The following is a 15,583-nucleotide window of genomic DNA, read 5'->3' as shown; positions in this document are numbered from 1 at the left end:
AAATTTCTTTGACAACAGAATTGGTAATTCTATATTTGGCACTCAAAAATCAATTTCAAAACATAGCTGATATGCAAACATAAAATGAACAGAAGGAGATACCTTTGTTGAATAACTTCTGACATTTAGACTGGAATTCACAAAGTAAAATATTCTTAGATATGTAAACCAGTTCCTAAAGATAAGTGATGATATCCAGCCTTGCTTTGCAGCATGAGTATGAGCCAGCAGTGTGCCCAGGTGGCCAAGAAGGCATCCTGGCCTGTGTCAGCAGTAGTGTGGCCAGCAGGACCAGGGCACTGATGGCTCCCCTCTACTCAGCACTGGGGAGGCCACACCTCAGATCCCTTGTTCAGTTTTGGGCCTCTCATTCCAGGCAGGACATTGAGGGGCTGGGGCAAGTCCAGAGAAGGGCAACAGAGCTGGTGAAGGGTCTGGAGTACAGGTCCTATAAGGAGCAGCTGGGGGAGCTGGGAGTGTTCAGTCTGGAGAAATGGAGACTTGGGAGGGCACTACTGCTCTCCACAACTGCCTGAAAGGAGATTGTGGCTTGGTGAAAGTTGGCCTCTTCTCCCAGACAACCAGTGATAAGACAAAGGAAAATGGCCACGAGCTGCAAAAAAATTTCTTCACCAAAAAGGTTGTCAAGCACTGGAACAGGCTGCCCAGGGAAATGGTGGACTTACCGTCCTTGGAATTATTGAAAAAATAATTGGATGTGGCACTTCACAATGTGGTTTAGTGGGTGTGGTCATATTAGGTCAAAGGTTAGACAATGATCTTGAAGGTCTTCTTCATCCTCTCTGACACTGTATTTTATATTATTACTTGTACATTATGTTGTTTACATTCATTTTATATACAATATAGCTTATTTTATGTGAGCTTTCAAAGTGTAAAATGAGAAAATTAAGCGCAACTAAAAGTTTTAAAACTATGTGTCGCACTGATTCTAATTAAAAGTTTGTTCAGAGTGCAAGGTCAACGATTCTTCACTCTTTTTATTTTGATTTTAATTCATAATTCAGTATTACCATCTTGAAACCACAGAGGACTGATATCCTGATGATAACCCTGTAGTATGCATGTTTTACATAATGCCTCAAACATTATATTTGTCTTGGCACTGAACCATGGTGTGTGGTTCAGTTCTGTACAGATCAAGTGCTTGTCTTTATCTAGGAGAGCTCCTGATATGTTTTGAATGCGTTTGCAGTGATATCTATAGAAGCATTTTACGTAAGTAGTATTAGATTTCAGTCTTAAAGTAGGAAAATTAGTTTTTTTTTATGTGCCTTTACTTCAGCCTCAGTTATTTTTTTCTATTTAAAACAATAAAATGATACTCTGTTCTAAAATGTTATTACTTCAAGTGATAAATTATTTGGGCTAATATATGTACTAATAAATATGTACACAACGCTTCTTTAAGGCAAGGGTTGGCATTGTCTGCTATTTGCCTTATAGGGATTAGAGGTTTCCCCACCACAAATACAAAATGCTCCTGCCCTTGGTTGGGGGAGCAGGGCTGCAAACCTGACCAGAGCAAAGCACCCTGCCAGCTCCACAAATGGCCAATTGCTTTGAGTCACTAGCCTTTCACATTTCAGTCTCTCACAGGCTGCTCCTAAAAGAAGGTAGAGTTGTGAAATGAAAAGCTCTTTCAAGAAGACTAAATGCATGAAGAATGTAATGATTTTAACAGATATGACTACTAATTTTACAGAAGAATGTTAATATAATTAAAATATTAAAGAAAATGAAGCTCGTAGTGTGGCATCTGACACTCTTGAACAGTCATTAGCACTAATGTATGCAAGATAAGTAAACAGAGTGTGAAAAATGGAAATTAATGAGGGTTGGAGAGGGACTGTGCAAGCAATCAGCACAGCAGCTCTCCTCTCACCTGTTTTGTGCTGCTATGTACTGTGTTAAGCGAGAAAGTAACAATCTCCTTACCTCTTCCCATACCAGATAATTTGGTCTCTATGGTGTGTTTGATATGTGAGATATTTTCTTATATTTCCCCGGAGTTTTACCTGCTATATAAGACAATTAAAGTTAGCTTGATGAAGAAACTGTATATCCTGCTTTAAAATAACAGTAAATAAATTACAATAGCTTAACAATTGCAAGCTCCTCAGTTTTGCAGAGGGTTTCTAATCTTGTTTATAAACCCCAAGGCAGATGGATAAGTTAAGATCAATGCAGTATTTTTTTTCTCCCCAAATCTCTGTAAATATGTTATAAAAATTACTTGAACAAGAAAATGAAGTATTCCTTTGCTCAAAATATCAGCCTTGGGTGGGAGGTATATGTGCTAGGTTATGTAAATGCTTAAAGAACTGTAGATGTAGAAAACAGTCTTTCAAAGCCATATTTAATTTTACATAAATATGTTCGTCTCTGTGGTTTCTAAACTTTACAAAGCAATTATCTTGCAGGCTTCATGAACTATCAAATAAAATGTTAGTAGGTAACATAAAATACTGGTACTATAATGGCTGAATTTGAGGGGAGGGTTTTTTTAAGAGAGGAGAGTAAAAAAAGCTGATTTTTTTCAGTAGAGTTTGAAACTATAAGGGATCTTGTAACTTAGCAGAGGTCTGTGGGAAAATACCCTACATTTGAACAGGATCTGGGGGTAAAATTAAGCTGTTTGGAGGTGACTGAACAATGCTCATTTGTTGCATCTGCTGGTTTCCTCTGGCAGCAAGCCTAATAGCTGCCTCAATTTAGCTGACAAACTGACTCCAAATTCCCAAGTCTGCTGGCCATAAGAGCATAGTAATAGAAGCCTTCTTGTTCTGTCACTTATTAGGTGCTGCTTCTGCGCCCTCTCACTTGCATAAAGACTTCATTACCTTTAAAACTGATTTTGAATGATGTTCAATAGTCCACAGTCTTCACAGTTGTGCACTGAATTTGCAGAACTTGAGAATAGTCTGCAAGTAATTTGGAATGAAACTAGTGAAAAAGACAACATTGTTGTCAAAGGTGTTAGTAATAACTGGATGGCTGTGTTGAAAATCAGCATAAGCCTTACAGATGCCATTTTTAAGATGTATTTTTTTGTCCCGAGGGTGCAGTGGATAAGTTTATGAAACAGTAACACAGTGAAATAATTCTGGGAGAGATGAAGTTAGGGGAACCAGATGGAGCTAGCATTTGAGTTGGGCCAGAGCCACAAGGAATATAAAATTCATAGGAAATCAGGTTTTACTGGTCTTACCCCTTAAAAGTCTATTAGTTTCTTAATAGATTTTTTTGTTTGTTAGTTCTATATCAAATAAAGTAAGTAATTACTACTTAATATAATTAATCAGATGCTACTATATAAACATTGCAATATGAAAATACATAAACATGTGTGATCCTTCAAATCCTTTAGAGAGTTCTTAAAACTGCTTTTCTTGTGAGATTTAACATTCAGCAGCCCTGAACTACAAAAGTTATTAAGGAATCCCTGAAATTCTTCTGTGATGGCAAAGGCACAGGAGGAATAAAATGTCTTTAGTTCTGAGACTTGTTTAATATTAGCATACCAATTAAAAACAAAACAAAACCTTTAAGTGATGCTAGTTACATCATGAATTTTCTTTCTATATTACACTGGTAGCAGTGAAAAAAGCTTGGGTTTGCAGTGCTGCAGATGGTCTGATGTTCCAGTTTGTTTCTTTTTTTTTTTCTTCTTAAAATTCAAGTTACATAGTTCAAGTTAGTTAATGAGTGGCAAATATAATTGTGAAATTTTTTAGTGTAGGAATTTCTGTCACTTTTACTGACTGCCAGGTTTTTTTATTGTGCCTTCATAGTATTGTTATGCTTATCTTCCATGTTGTGTAGAACAGAAGTTAGAAAAGTGGAGAAATCAAGCCACAATGCCTAATCAAAAGACATTTAATATTTAACAATGTTCATCTCTCTAAAAATTACTTTCCTGGTTTAAAATAAGGTTCAGCTTTTCATGGTCATGCATAATGACCATGCCAGTCAAGATGTCAGTCTACAGCTATTTGAAAACCATGTAAACTCTTAATTCATACTGCACATTTCCCATTACCTATGAGAATTGTGAGGAAAATTCCATTCTTCCGGAGAATCCTCAATCTGTCACTTTGCATAGCTGTGAAGTTTAGTGGACATTTGTGGTTTAATTATGGAATGAGAAATATGCTTAATGTTCACAAAATATTTTTCTTGCAGGTTTAATAATGTCTCAGTCAGTATAGCCTTTGAGGAGCAGTTGCAGTAAAAATAGTTATGATATGTATTAAGTAAGGTGCAGCAGTATTGGAAAGAACTTTAAAAGACTTTCTGCTTTCATTGTTTCTCACTAAAAATGCATTCAGTCTTGTCATGGCTCAGCAGAGTGGCAATTTTGAGTATTACAAAGCAAAAATTGTGTTCTCAAATATAACAAATGTTTTTGTAGACACCATGCAGTATCACTTTCCTGTTGAGGCAGAAATATTGAAATCTTTGCACAGTTAAGCACAGCAACAAAAGGTTTAACTAGGTCTCCAGAGGTTGTCAGTATTCAAAGTGAAACCAGTAAAAATTCATCCTTGCATGTCATCAAACTCTCTCTCTATCAATTTCTTTCCGTGCTGTGTATCTTCCCCACCAGCTAGTTTTATAACACCATACTGAAAACTTCTGCTGTCAGCAAAACAGACCAAGATTGATGTTTTTTTCATCTGTGTACTCCAAGTGGTTATTGAATATGGCAACAGGACTTATTATCTCAAAGACTGGAGGCAAATAGATACTTTGCTGTATTTCACACGTTTCATACTTCTGTTCCCAGAATGAGAGTGGTTGAATTCTAAATTGATGAGAAAGAAAGAAAGATTTTGACTAGAATTATTTTGCATGCAATTTAAAATTGTGATGTTATATAATCAATTCAATATTAATTGATGTGCATTTTCATGTTGTTGTTAAACTGTTTTGACACTTGTCTTAATAAGAGTTGAGATTATTTAGTCACAGATTGGTGTCGCAGATTTGAGGAAGTCCAGATTTTCATCACACTGAAGTAGTACAAAAATTTCTCTATATAATTTTATTTTACTTGCTATAAACAAGAGAAATATGCTTATCATTGTAAAATATGTGAAAAATATTGTTATCTTCACTGAGAGGTAGTGCTTAAACTGGATGATTATAATGAACATTTCCTTTCTGTCTAAATCTACTGCTGGAATTGTTTGTCAATCTAAGTTCTTAAACCCTTTTATTTGAGAATTATTAATTTATTCACTTTTAAGACAGACATTGCAGTTTGGCTTGAAGTAAAATATTAGGTTACTTTGGTCCATGTTATAAAATTCTGGCTGAGGTTGAAGTAGTGTATTGTCTATACAAATAGTTCCTTTTTTTGCTTGATAGGTGGTTTTTTTAGGCAGTAAGTGAGGTAATTGGAAACTATGCCTACATCCTCAGTGACTTGTCCATCCAAAATCCATCATTTGTGCATGCTCAGACTTGCATTCGCATTTCTTTCATTATTGGCTTGTCTGGCTGGCTCAAAAATGCAACATTTTAAACATTATACCACATTTCCTTAGCTTCTCTGATCAGTGAGGTCTGTAAACACTTCTGTCTAATGCATTATAGATTATAGACCTGAGGAATCAAAGATTACATTAAATGCTCTTGCACAAGTTTTAAAATCTGAAGGCTGTTCCTCCTTTTCCCACAGAATAATTCATTCTCTATGAACCATGAAACTTTTCCAGTGAAAAAAAATGGGGCTGCTATGATATAACAGTGTACTGTAAAAAGAACACACTGAAAAAAGCAAGATATTTCTGGACACCATGCCAATCCCTTCTTTAACTGCTAATCATCACTCCCTGAGGTACCAAATGGATGAAACACAACCTTATGCAATAAATGAGTTAGGATCAGTGGTAAGACCAGGACAACAGAAAAAAATTACCAGAATTTTGCCTTACACTTCCTTCCTTTGTGAATCAAAAAGAGAATCAAAGTATAATTTATAGGAATTCTTTTTAAACTGTTCTGATTGGAACAGTCCCACTACTCTCCTTCCTTCTCCTTCAGAGGTGTTTTTAAAGCACTTTACAGAATTTACTGAGGTGATATCAGTAAATTGATCAGACAGTAACTCATAGCTTTAAAAAATTCTAAGTTTAATACAGTGAACTTAAATTGCCAGAGGGAGACAATTAGATTATTGACTCTTGAGGAGAGATTCAAACTGATTCACATTTGTTTGTTAGAATTACCATCTTCAAATAATGTCTTGCCAGGTACCAACTAATTATATCCCAGTAAAAGAGTAAGTATTGAACAGAGGTACTACTTCAGGATAACTATACAAAGTGAATTGTTAGATACATTAAAAAAGTGAAGGTGTAGAGAATGAGCATGCATTCTCCTTAAGTAGAATAGCATATTGGGCAGCCTGCATCCCTCCAAAAATTATCTGCTAGGTCATGTGTGTTATCTTGGTGAGGAGAGCTCTCAGTAGTTTTTGGGTTCTTCACAGGACCGAGTTGCACAGTGAGCAGTCAGTGAAGCTAATGCCTCTGTTCCCAGGAAAGAGCCAGGCAAGTAATCTTACTGCTACCCAAAAAATGCTGCTTTGTCCTTGTCCTAGAAACAGCTGCTGGTAGCTTAATTGTTATGCAGACAATACAAGTGGAATGATACAAATAACAGTTCTAATTCAAAAAGGACAGTCCTCAAGTAAAATCAGTGTACCTCACATGCATACCTTTTTTCTCCCTTTAGACTCAAATCTGTATTTCTCCATACAATTGTTGTCATAAACTCTCAAATAATGTTACTGCTTATCTTTCATAGTATTTTCTCTAGGTTTCATGTACTTCTCTAACTGCATATAAAGGAGTCTCATGTTTTTCCCTGTAACAAAAAATTACTATATTCTGAACTTATATTAAAAAAAAAACAACCTCTAGTGGTTTTATTTACACCATCCAAGATCTCTCTCCTTTGGAATAGAAGGTGAAAATAAAAGAATAAAAGTTTTGCATATATAGTCAAATTAATATGCAACATGAATGTAGTAAATTCTGAAGAGCAAAAATGGTGAATGATCATGCAATCCTTTGATAATTTCTTTCTGTTTCTCTCATACTTAGTTCTTTTATATTTATGAAACAGCAATAAGCCCATGGATGGACTCTTCAACTTCCCTTTTTTCATTCTGCTTCTGTCAGCTGACCTTTACTTCTGGAGCAGATGGACACTTTTTCCATTCTACCTGATCTCATAAATTTTGAAAGACAGTCAGTATTCTTAAAATGAACCAGCAGAGCAGATTCAGCAGTTTTAGTAATATGAATGAGGCAGAGGAGACTTTTGTCTTGTTGGGAGTTAAACAATTTAGGTCAGCCTACAAATGACATTTCTGAATGTCTTGAGCAAAGTTACAAAATAGTTACTTGGGTATATTTGACCTGTATTCATCACACAGTAGTAGTACTAATTATAACTGCTGTTCATTGAAGGCTGCAGCAAAAGATTCCTTACTTTGTGTGGTGTCTGCAATGTCTGTGCTATCTGAACTCCAACACTCATCAAGTGAGGCTAATGAGGCCTCAAAATTAAGAGCTGCCACTTTGCAGGGTGTCAGGACAGTGCAGAGAATGGAGGGGGGGAATAAATTGCTCAGGACTGCTCAAACCAGTGAACAAATATAATGGTGCATTCTGAACCAAGTGCAAGTGCTGCCCTATAGTGAACTCCACAGAAAGGAAATTACAATGATTGAGTCATATGGTCATGAGCATGAAGTTTGCTGTAGTAAGGAGATCGTGAGAAAAATGCTAGAATAGCCTGTGCCATTTTTGTTATTGAAAGAGAATACATGAGTCAAAAACTGCATTATTGGTGGGGAAAAAACAGAATATAGTAATAGTAATTTTTTGTTACAGGGAAAAACATGAGACTCCTTTATCTGCAGTTAGAGTCAAAAACTGCATTATTTGTGGGAGAAAACACCCAAATTCAGAATTTCAAGCAATACCTTAAAACGAGCGTGCATAAAAGAAAAATGAGTAATCTACAGAAAGAAAAAATTTATCATAGCAAGTAGTGATGATCTACTTTGTTTATTCTAGATGAGGGTAGCATTTGGAGATTTTAAGAAAACAACAAAATAAGCCATAAATTCATGTTTCATGTATCGAGAAGCAATTTATTGGCAGCTGCTTCTCATAATTAAGCCTTATTGCTCTTTTTTACCTTCTTTCTATATAAAGTAAGAGAAAAAGGTATTTATAGGCCTAAAAATTTCATTATTTGGGTCACTGTATGAGTATTTCAAAGAGTGTACACCTTATAGTTGATATGAATGATGATTCCTTTGTGATACCAGATGCATGAAAAGGGTAAGGAAGGGTGTTACCTTTTATAAGTCTTTAGTAGAAACATTGGATTTCTTTTTTCCTGCTATATATGCATCATTTCTCATTAAAATTAAGCAGGACATTTTTCTATGTCTAATTGTGGCATTTTTCATGTGTCTTAATCAAGAATTGCACGAAATTCAAGACATTTAAAGGAGAAATATAGGTGGCAGCAAGCTAAACTGGGAATTTATTTAACACATACTGTTTTAGATGCACACACACATGTAAGCAAAGGTCATAAATCTACAGCCCTCTTGAGCAATAAGGGAGGGGAAAGAAAATCAATTCTAATCAGGAGACCAGTGCTATACCTCATAATAACAACTTCTCCATACACCTGAGGCACTCAGTAACATTTTGTATAAATTTTAAGTAAAATCTCTTAGTTTTATTCTGTTATAGAACAAGGTGGAAGCAATATAACTTTTTATAGTTTCAGTTCTTTTATTTAGTAGTCTTGGTTTTGTTGTCTCTGTAACCATTAAAATTCAGATTAAATACAAGAGCCATGCACTTCATTTTCACAAGAGTTTAAAAGGTTTGTACAAAAGCAAATATGCTTAAATGATACATTATGTGAGCAATTTTTCTAGGCATCACTGCAATATGGGAATCGTTTTTTTATTTTATTTTCTCAAGTGAATTTTATAAAATTGGATTATATCATTTTTCTTGAACTAACTTGCCTTGTATCTTTGTAATCTAAAGTGAACACAAATTTATGGGAAGAAAATAATTTCCATTTTTGTGGAGTTAATAGAATCATCCAGAAAAACTAACAATTTTATTTCCTCAGCATTTGGTTTTTTCCTATGTCAAAAGTGACCTGTGATATTTTTCATTTAAAAAATTTCATCATCTTCTGTCTTGTAAAAAAAAAATTCCTATACTTCTAAACCTGTTAGCTGTGTAGACTGGAAGTCTAGCACTTCACAGATTCAATAAATGAACCTGTACATTTTAAATATTTAAAAGATGTCATTTTAGAATGTGTGGTAGATTTTAGAACTAGGTTTTTTATTCTTTTTAAGTGCAACATGTAAGTGTACCTATGTATTTTTGAACAGTTTAGATTAAGCTTAAGCTTGTCAGTACTGAATTATAGTCAGACTAGCATTGCCATGTCTTTATATGTTTTCTGTCACAAACCTTTTTCCTTCCTTTTTCTTTTTACTGTATTCACAAGTTCCTCTCTTATAAAGTGATGAAATTGTACTTCCTAAAACCATAAACAAATAGTTTTCTTCTATATCTAGTACACAATCCTACTATTCTTAACTTTCCATTTGTATATTGCCCTGTTGTTCCATACATTAAACGACGTAAGCAATCAAATTACAAAGGTATGAAATTTTTTAATTTTGAGGATTTCAGAGCAAGATTCTGCTTTTTAAGCTAAGATTATAATAAAGTGTAATGTTTTTTGTATTGAATAATTGTGTTTTTTGAAAAGTGGATACCTTAATGCATATAAAATAGGCATGTGACACCAACACAGAAAGTTCTAAAAAAGTGAATTTTTTGATGGTTTTTTAATCATTTATTTAAGAAAAGAGCTAATTCATACTTAAATGTTTACACCAAGTTCCAGATATAATCAAGAGCAATCCAAATTTCTGTGTCACAGAAGCAGTTGAAGTGAATTTTCCACAACCTGCTGTGAATTTTGTTGTTGATAATCAATAAAGGCAAACCTTGGTGCATCTGTGCTCTTTATGAAATATTTGGTTCTATTTGTTAGCTCATGAAGAATAAGCTTCATGAACTGCAGGGCCACTTTATCAATTTATTATTTATTCATTTTTAGGCACTACAGCAGTTAATTAAATTTGCCAAAAAGTCATGTGTAGTTTAAAAGCTGAATTTGATTTCCTTTAAACGAATAGTAAATAATTACTGCTAAAGCAGGAAAGATCAGATATTGAAAAGCTGGATAATTGAGAAACTGAGAAATGTGTTTTTCCTACAATATTTTTCTTTTCATGTCCTCCTTTTATAATTGCATTCCCATCTCCCTATTTATTTCTGTGTTTGCAGAGATTTATTGTTCATGTTTGGCAGTTTGCCAGTACTGCGAACCATGTTTTGCTTTGCTTTACCCACTCTGTATCCCATAAATCAACTTTTCGGTGGCTGTGTGTCAGGAAATGGTAAATGTGAAGAGATAACAACATCAACAATAAAAACAATAAAAATCTAATTTTATCTAGAATTAATTCACTATAATACATACGGCTGAAAATACAGTGAGAGTTAAATACTACTTAACCTTTGTGTGGTTTGGAAAAGTAGAGATTCTCCATGGACAAAGATAAAGAAATCTGGTTTAGAAAAAAATTAGAATTGTCATTACCACAACCCTTTTGGTATCACCTTTAGCAGCAACTGGTTTTGGAAGGCAGTTAGTGCAGCAGGTAGGAATGTGGAAGAGACAGGCAGAAAATCAGAAGCGCTTGTGGCAAATTAGGGAAGTATATTAGTTTTTCATAACTTAGAGGCAGTGTTCAGTGTAGATGAAGCAGGATAAAGCCAGTACCCAGAAATAATGCTCACAGAGCTCATACCCTGCAGGAGGCTGGAGGTTTTGCAGACTGAGATCCCAGGCTCCTGCCTATGGGAAAGGGAAAATGAGGGGTAGATGAACAGTTTGATTCTGTAACATGAATTTATTGATTCAGGCTGTGCTGCACCCATACAATGGCTGGTGGTGGGGAAGGGTGTCCCCTCCTTCATGGTAAGTATAATGTGTGGCCTGATGCCTCAAGCCTGCCCAAGCTGCCTCCACAGTCTGAAAGAGTTCATTTTAAGGAAAAATGATAAGAGAATTCTCAGTTTCCATGTACTCACTGTTGGTTACCTTGAATCTCCATTTAAGTGAAGCTACACTTCTGTACAAAGATTAAACTTCTTGCAGTCTTTTATAGAATTAAGGGTATTCTCCGGAAAACAAGTATAGACACGATAATTTATAGAAAATCATCACAAACTGGCCTTGATAGAAAGTCCAATCTTAATAGAAATAGTTTCTTTCATATGACTCATAATAATGCCCAATTTTTTCCTGTATTTTTTTAATACCATGCTTCTTGTGCTGTAATTAGAAGTGAATTTAATTGTTATTCTTGCCCACTCCAGGTACAGAGATCCAGAAATAAGCAGCTCCGTGAGCTGTTTCCAGATGGATTTAGTATTCACCACGCGGGAATGCTGCGGCAAGACAGAAGTTTGGTTGAGAACTTGTTTTCTAATGGACACATCAAAGTCTTGGTTTGTACAGCTACACTTGCTTGGGGTGTCAATCTGCCTGCTCATGCTGTTGTTATTAAGGTAAGAGCTTCCCTGCTCTGCAAGCAGTTATCTGTCTTAAAAGAAACCTGTGAAGAAGTATAGATAGCAAGATTTCTTGTGAGTTTTGGGCCTGGAGGGGAAATATCTGATTGACTTGAAATGTTATTTATATCTCATTAAACTGATTCTCTCCAGTGGGAGTCTAGTTTGTATAGTAAAGATTTAAATATATCAAAGATTATGAAAGGATTAGTTAAAGTACACTTCTGAAATCATACTATATTTGCCTAATTTCAGTATTCAGCTCATCAGGATTATATTCATGTGTATTTATGTTAATTTTTATTAACTTTTCCTCAACCAGGGAACACAAATATATGCTGCAAAAAGAGGCTCCTTTGTTGACCTTGGAATTTTAGATGTCATGCAGATATTTGGTCGAGCTGGACGGCCTCAGTTCGACAAATTCGGAGAAGGCATCATTATTACAACTCATGATAAACTCAGTCATTACCTGACTCTTCTTACACAGCAGAACCCAATTGAAAGCCAGTTTCTTGAAAGCCTTGCAGACAACTTAAATGCAGAGGTAACCTTTGATTTGTTTAGAGAAACTAGTAAACTTTAAAGGATTGACATTATTTGAAACAAAAATGCAATATTCTCACACTTAATAAAATTTTCATTGTACATATTTTATTACTGTTAGTGTGTAGGTGTGTATGTTTAAGTGAACTGCTACATATGTGAAAAAGGGGGATCTTTTACAAAATATAGCAGGTATTCAAAGTAGGATGGAGGATCAAAATACCCTTAAGATAAAACTGTAGCAATGCAGCATTTACCTAATCAGAAGTGATTTTTTAGAATTTAGTAGATGTTCTGCATAACTGAGAAGTAAAATCCACAAAAAAATTAAAGCCTGTCTTTCTGTGTATAACCAAATTCACATATTTAACTGCAGGAAAGGAAGAATAATGGACTTTGCTTTAACTTTTTTTTTTTCAATGTCACAAGACAGTTTTTCAGTTAAAGTCAAGCATTTTAGCTAGACTTAAGTGTCCAGTGACATAAAACTGCTTATCATTTTGAAAAATGTGAAGTTTATTTGGTCTATTAAGAATAGCCTTTTGAAGATGCTTGTTATTTTATCTACTCAATTCTTACATATTTGCTTATTTTGTCTTTTCATCACTTTCTCAATTTTCCCATCTCTCCTTCTACCACAAAAAAAAAAAGAGAAAAAATAAATGGATGGCATTTATCTTATCTTGCATTGGGCAGATATATTGCTCTCAACCATTTCCTTTTGACAATACTTAATGGTCCTGGAAATAGGCACCTCTGAATATTCTCTAAGTGGACCTGGATGGATATTCAGTTATTTAAAACTGCATAGTAGCAACTTACACATTAGTAGTAAAAATTTACTTCCTAAAGTTGGTTGTGTAAGTCAGGAATATTTGTGGTTATTGTTCAGCACCACAATAAGTCAGGAGAGAGTGATCTGGTTTTGGGGTACCATGTGCCTTTTCAATAGGAAAAAATCCAGCCAGATTTCACAGAAGAGCTTTGTTCTTTTTTTTGAGACACAGAAAGCAGACCGTGAAACAAGGATTGGGTAGGCTTTCCTTCACAGCAGAGGAGTTTGCTACATTTTATAAAATATTAGGAAGTTAGGCTTTTTTTCTGATTTTGTGTAATGGTAGTAATCTAAAAAGAACAGTGTACTCATGGCTTTAAAATTACCCCAGATTCCATTAAGTGATACAGTTACAAAAGCTGAAGGTGCAATCAGAATTTTGTTAATTACAGTGATAAATGATTGCTAGTAGAAATAGCAATGAAGCACAATAGCATAGCAAGGGCATGAAGGCAACATATGTGACATTACTTATACTCCTGTCATAACATGCAGGAAAAATTAGTACCTGACAGATTACAGGTAACCGGTACTATGAGCTCTGGCAAGGAACTATTGTGACAGCATTTTTTGGAAAGTAACTTCATAACATTTCCTTATAATTGGAGTCAGTCTAAACTTCAGTGTATGCTGATTTGATCTAAGATGGTGGAATTATCTGAAAAAGATAGAGATGATTTAGCAGAAATTGTTAAGTTTATCTGGAGATGACTATTCCAATATGCTGCACCATTCTGGAAAAAAAATATGTTTTAAAATATATGCCATCATATGATTAAGTATGTAGTCTTAGGAAGCACATTCCATTTTTGTCATCTTCTGCCCTTTGGTAGTAACAAAGCACTGTATGGATACAAAATATATGGGTTTTGACTGATGTGTTACAGAAATCAAGACACGTATGTTGATGACCACTGACAACTTCTCCATAACAGAGCCTGTTGTTAGCACCAGGAAATCTGCACTGATGGATAATAAAACAACATATTGTAGGAGCAGAATCTGCTTTCATTACAAGTAGTTCAGGAAATCCAAATGCTTATTCTCTAGTTGTAAAGAGAAACAAATTAAAGGCCAGAAGCACTGCTGAATTGTTTAAATTCTTAATTTGTTATGGACACACCAATAGCTGAAAGAAGGGCTGATAAAATGGAGGCAGCAGTTGGAAGTATGGAAAGACTTCATGTTTCCACAAGAATATGAAAGTGCTTTTATCTAGACCAGGTCTCTTGGCAGAAATAGGTGAATGTTAAGAATGATTCAGATATTTATGGTAATACAGCATATAATCCTGGCCAAGCAATTGCTAAGTGGAATCCAGGGCCTTGAATTTTGTACCTAGACTTATGTCGTGCCGGAGAGAAAATTTGGGCAATAGTGCAAAAAATTACAGTATATATCCAGATAAAAGGTAATTCTCTAGAATCAAGAAATTTTCAGAGAGGATGGGCAAAGAAATAAATCTGTTTCAGTGAAAGGAGCCCACCAATTTTTCTGTATGCTTCAGGAGAGAACAAAACAAATCAAGATTATATGACAGAGTTTTGTGAAGCAATACGTGAAGTAATATGGCAAAAGACTGCATCTCTCCTGGGACAAGAACCAGGATGTTTTGGCTGCAATGAGCCAGTGGCAGGTTTAAAAAACAAAATGATGTCAGCTGGGTGGTTAGGCAGTGGAACTCTCTGCAGGGAGCTGTTTCTAAACAGAAAAGTACTTGAAAAACTGTCCATAAATGGAATAAAAATCCATTTAAAGTAACCAAGTACAAAGCCAATACCTTTAACTAAAGACCTTGAGATGCAATTGTTAAATAGTTTGGGAGAAATGTCTATGATGCTTCTTCCTCATTCCTGCATTTTGCCCTTCAGCACTTGCTGTTACCTGACCTCAGAGACAGCTGGTCTTGATGCTTCAGTGCTTTTGTTCTTAGGAGAACTACAGAATGGAGAAACCTGAAATATATCCAACTACATTGAGCTGACACCAAAATTAAGACTTTGAATGTGTATATCAGCATGTCAGTCTGCTGTTAATTCTCTTCTGCAAATCTGAGGTTTGCTTTGGTTTTGTGGGGTTTTTTCCTCCTAAAAATTAGCAGAATAGTAAATAAGTGATCATCAACGAAGGCATGGAGATGCCCTTTTCCTTTTTTTGCTGAGATTTTGCCAGTGGGCATAATAGGATGTAAAAAGGAATACAATAGCTAGTTAAGGTACTAAGTTGAGAGGAGCAAGTCCTGGGGCAGTTGACCAGCTGGCAAACAGAAAATACCTATGGCTGTCTTTTCTGGAAATACAGGAAGAAAGATAAGATGCAGGGGATGTGGTTTAATTAGACCATAAACTTTAACTTATCTGGGAACTATCATCAATAGCTCATACAATGCAGGTCACCATTCCTTCCCTAATGGTTTCCACCTGAAGGAGCCCTCCCTGACAGCCACAGCTGGACTCCAGCTTGT

At 35.2% G+C, this 15,583-nt stretch overlaps 1 protein-coding gene across 1 annotated transcript in view; it reads left to right on the top strand.

Moving 5' to 3' along the window:
* Nucleotides 1-15,583, top strand: part of ASCC3 (activating signal cointegrator 1 complex subunit 3) — a 250,900-nt gene that overhangs the window by 139,773 nt on the left and 95,544 nt on the right. Inside the window, exons 15-16 of the mRNA XM_071446475.1 lie at nucleotides 11,544-11,735; nucleotides 12,061-12,285. Coding sequence (XP_071302576.1) covers nucleotides 11,544-11,735; nucleotides 12,061-12,285 — 417 coding nt within the window. The remainder of the gene's footprint in view (nucleotides 1-11,543; nucleotides 11,736-12,060; nucleotides 12,286-15,583) is intronic.

Source organism: Agelaius tricolor, unplaced genomic scaffold, assembly GCF_023055355.1.
Source record: "Agelaius tricolor isolate 1412-34295 unplaced genomic scaffold, bAgeTri1.0.p SCAF_1, whole genome shotgun sequence".
Lineage (NCBI taxonomy): Eukaryota > Metazoa > Chordata > Aves > Passeriformes > Icteridae > Agelaius > Agelaius tricolor.
This window is presented reverse-complemented; position numbering and strand designations above follow the sequence as displayed.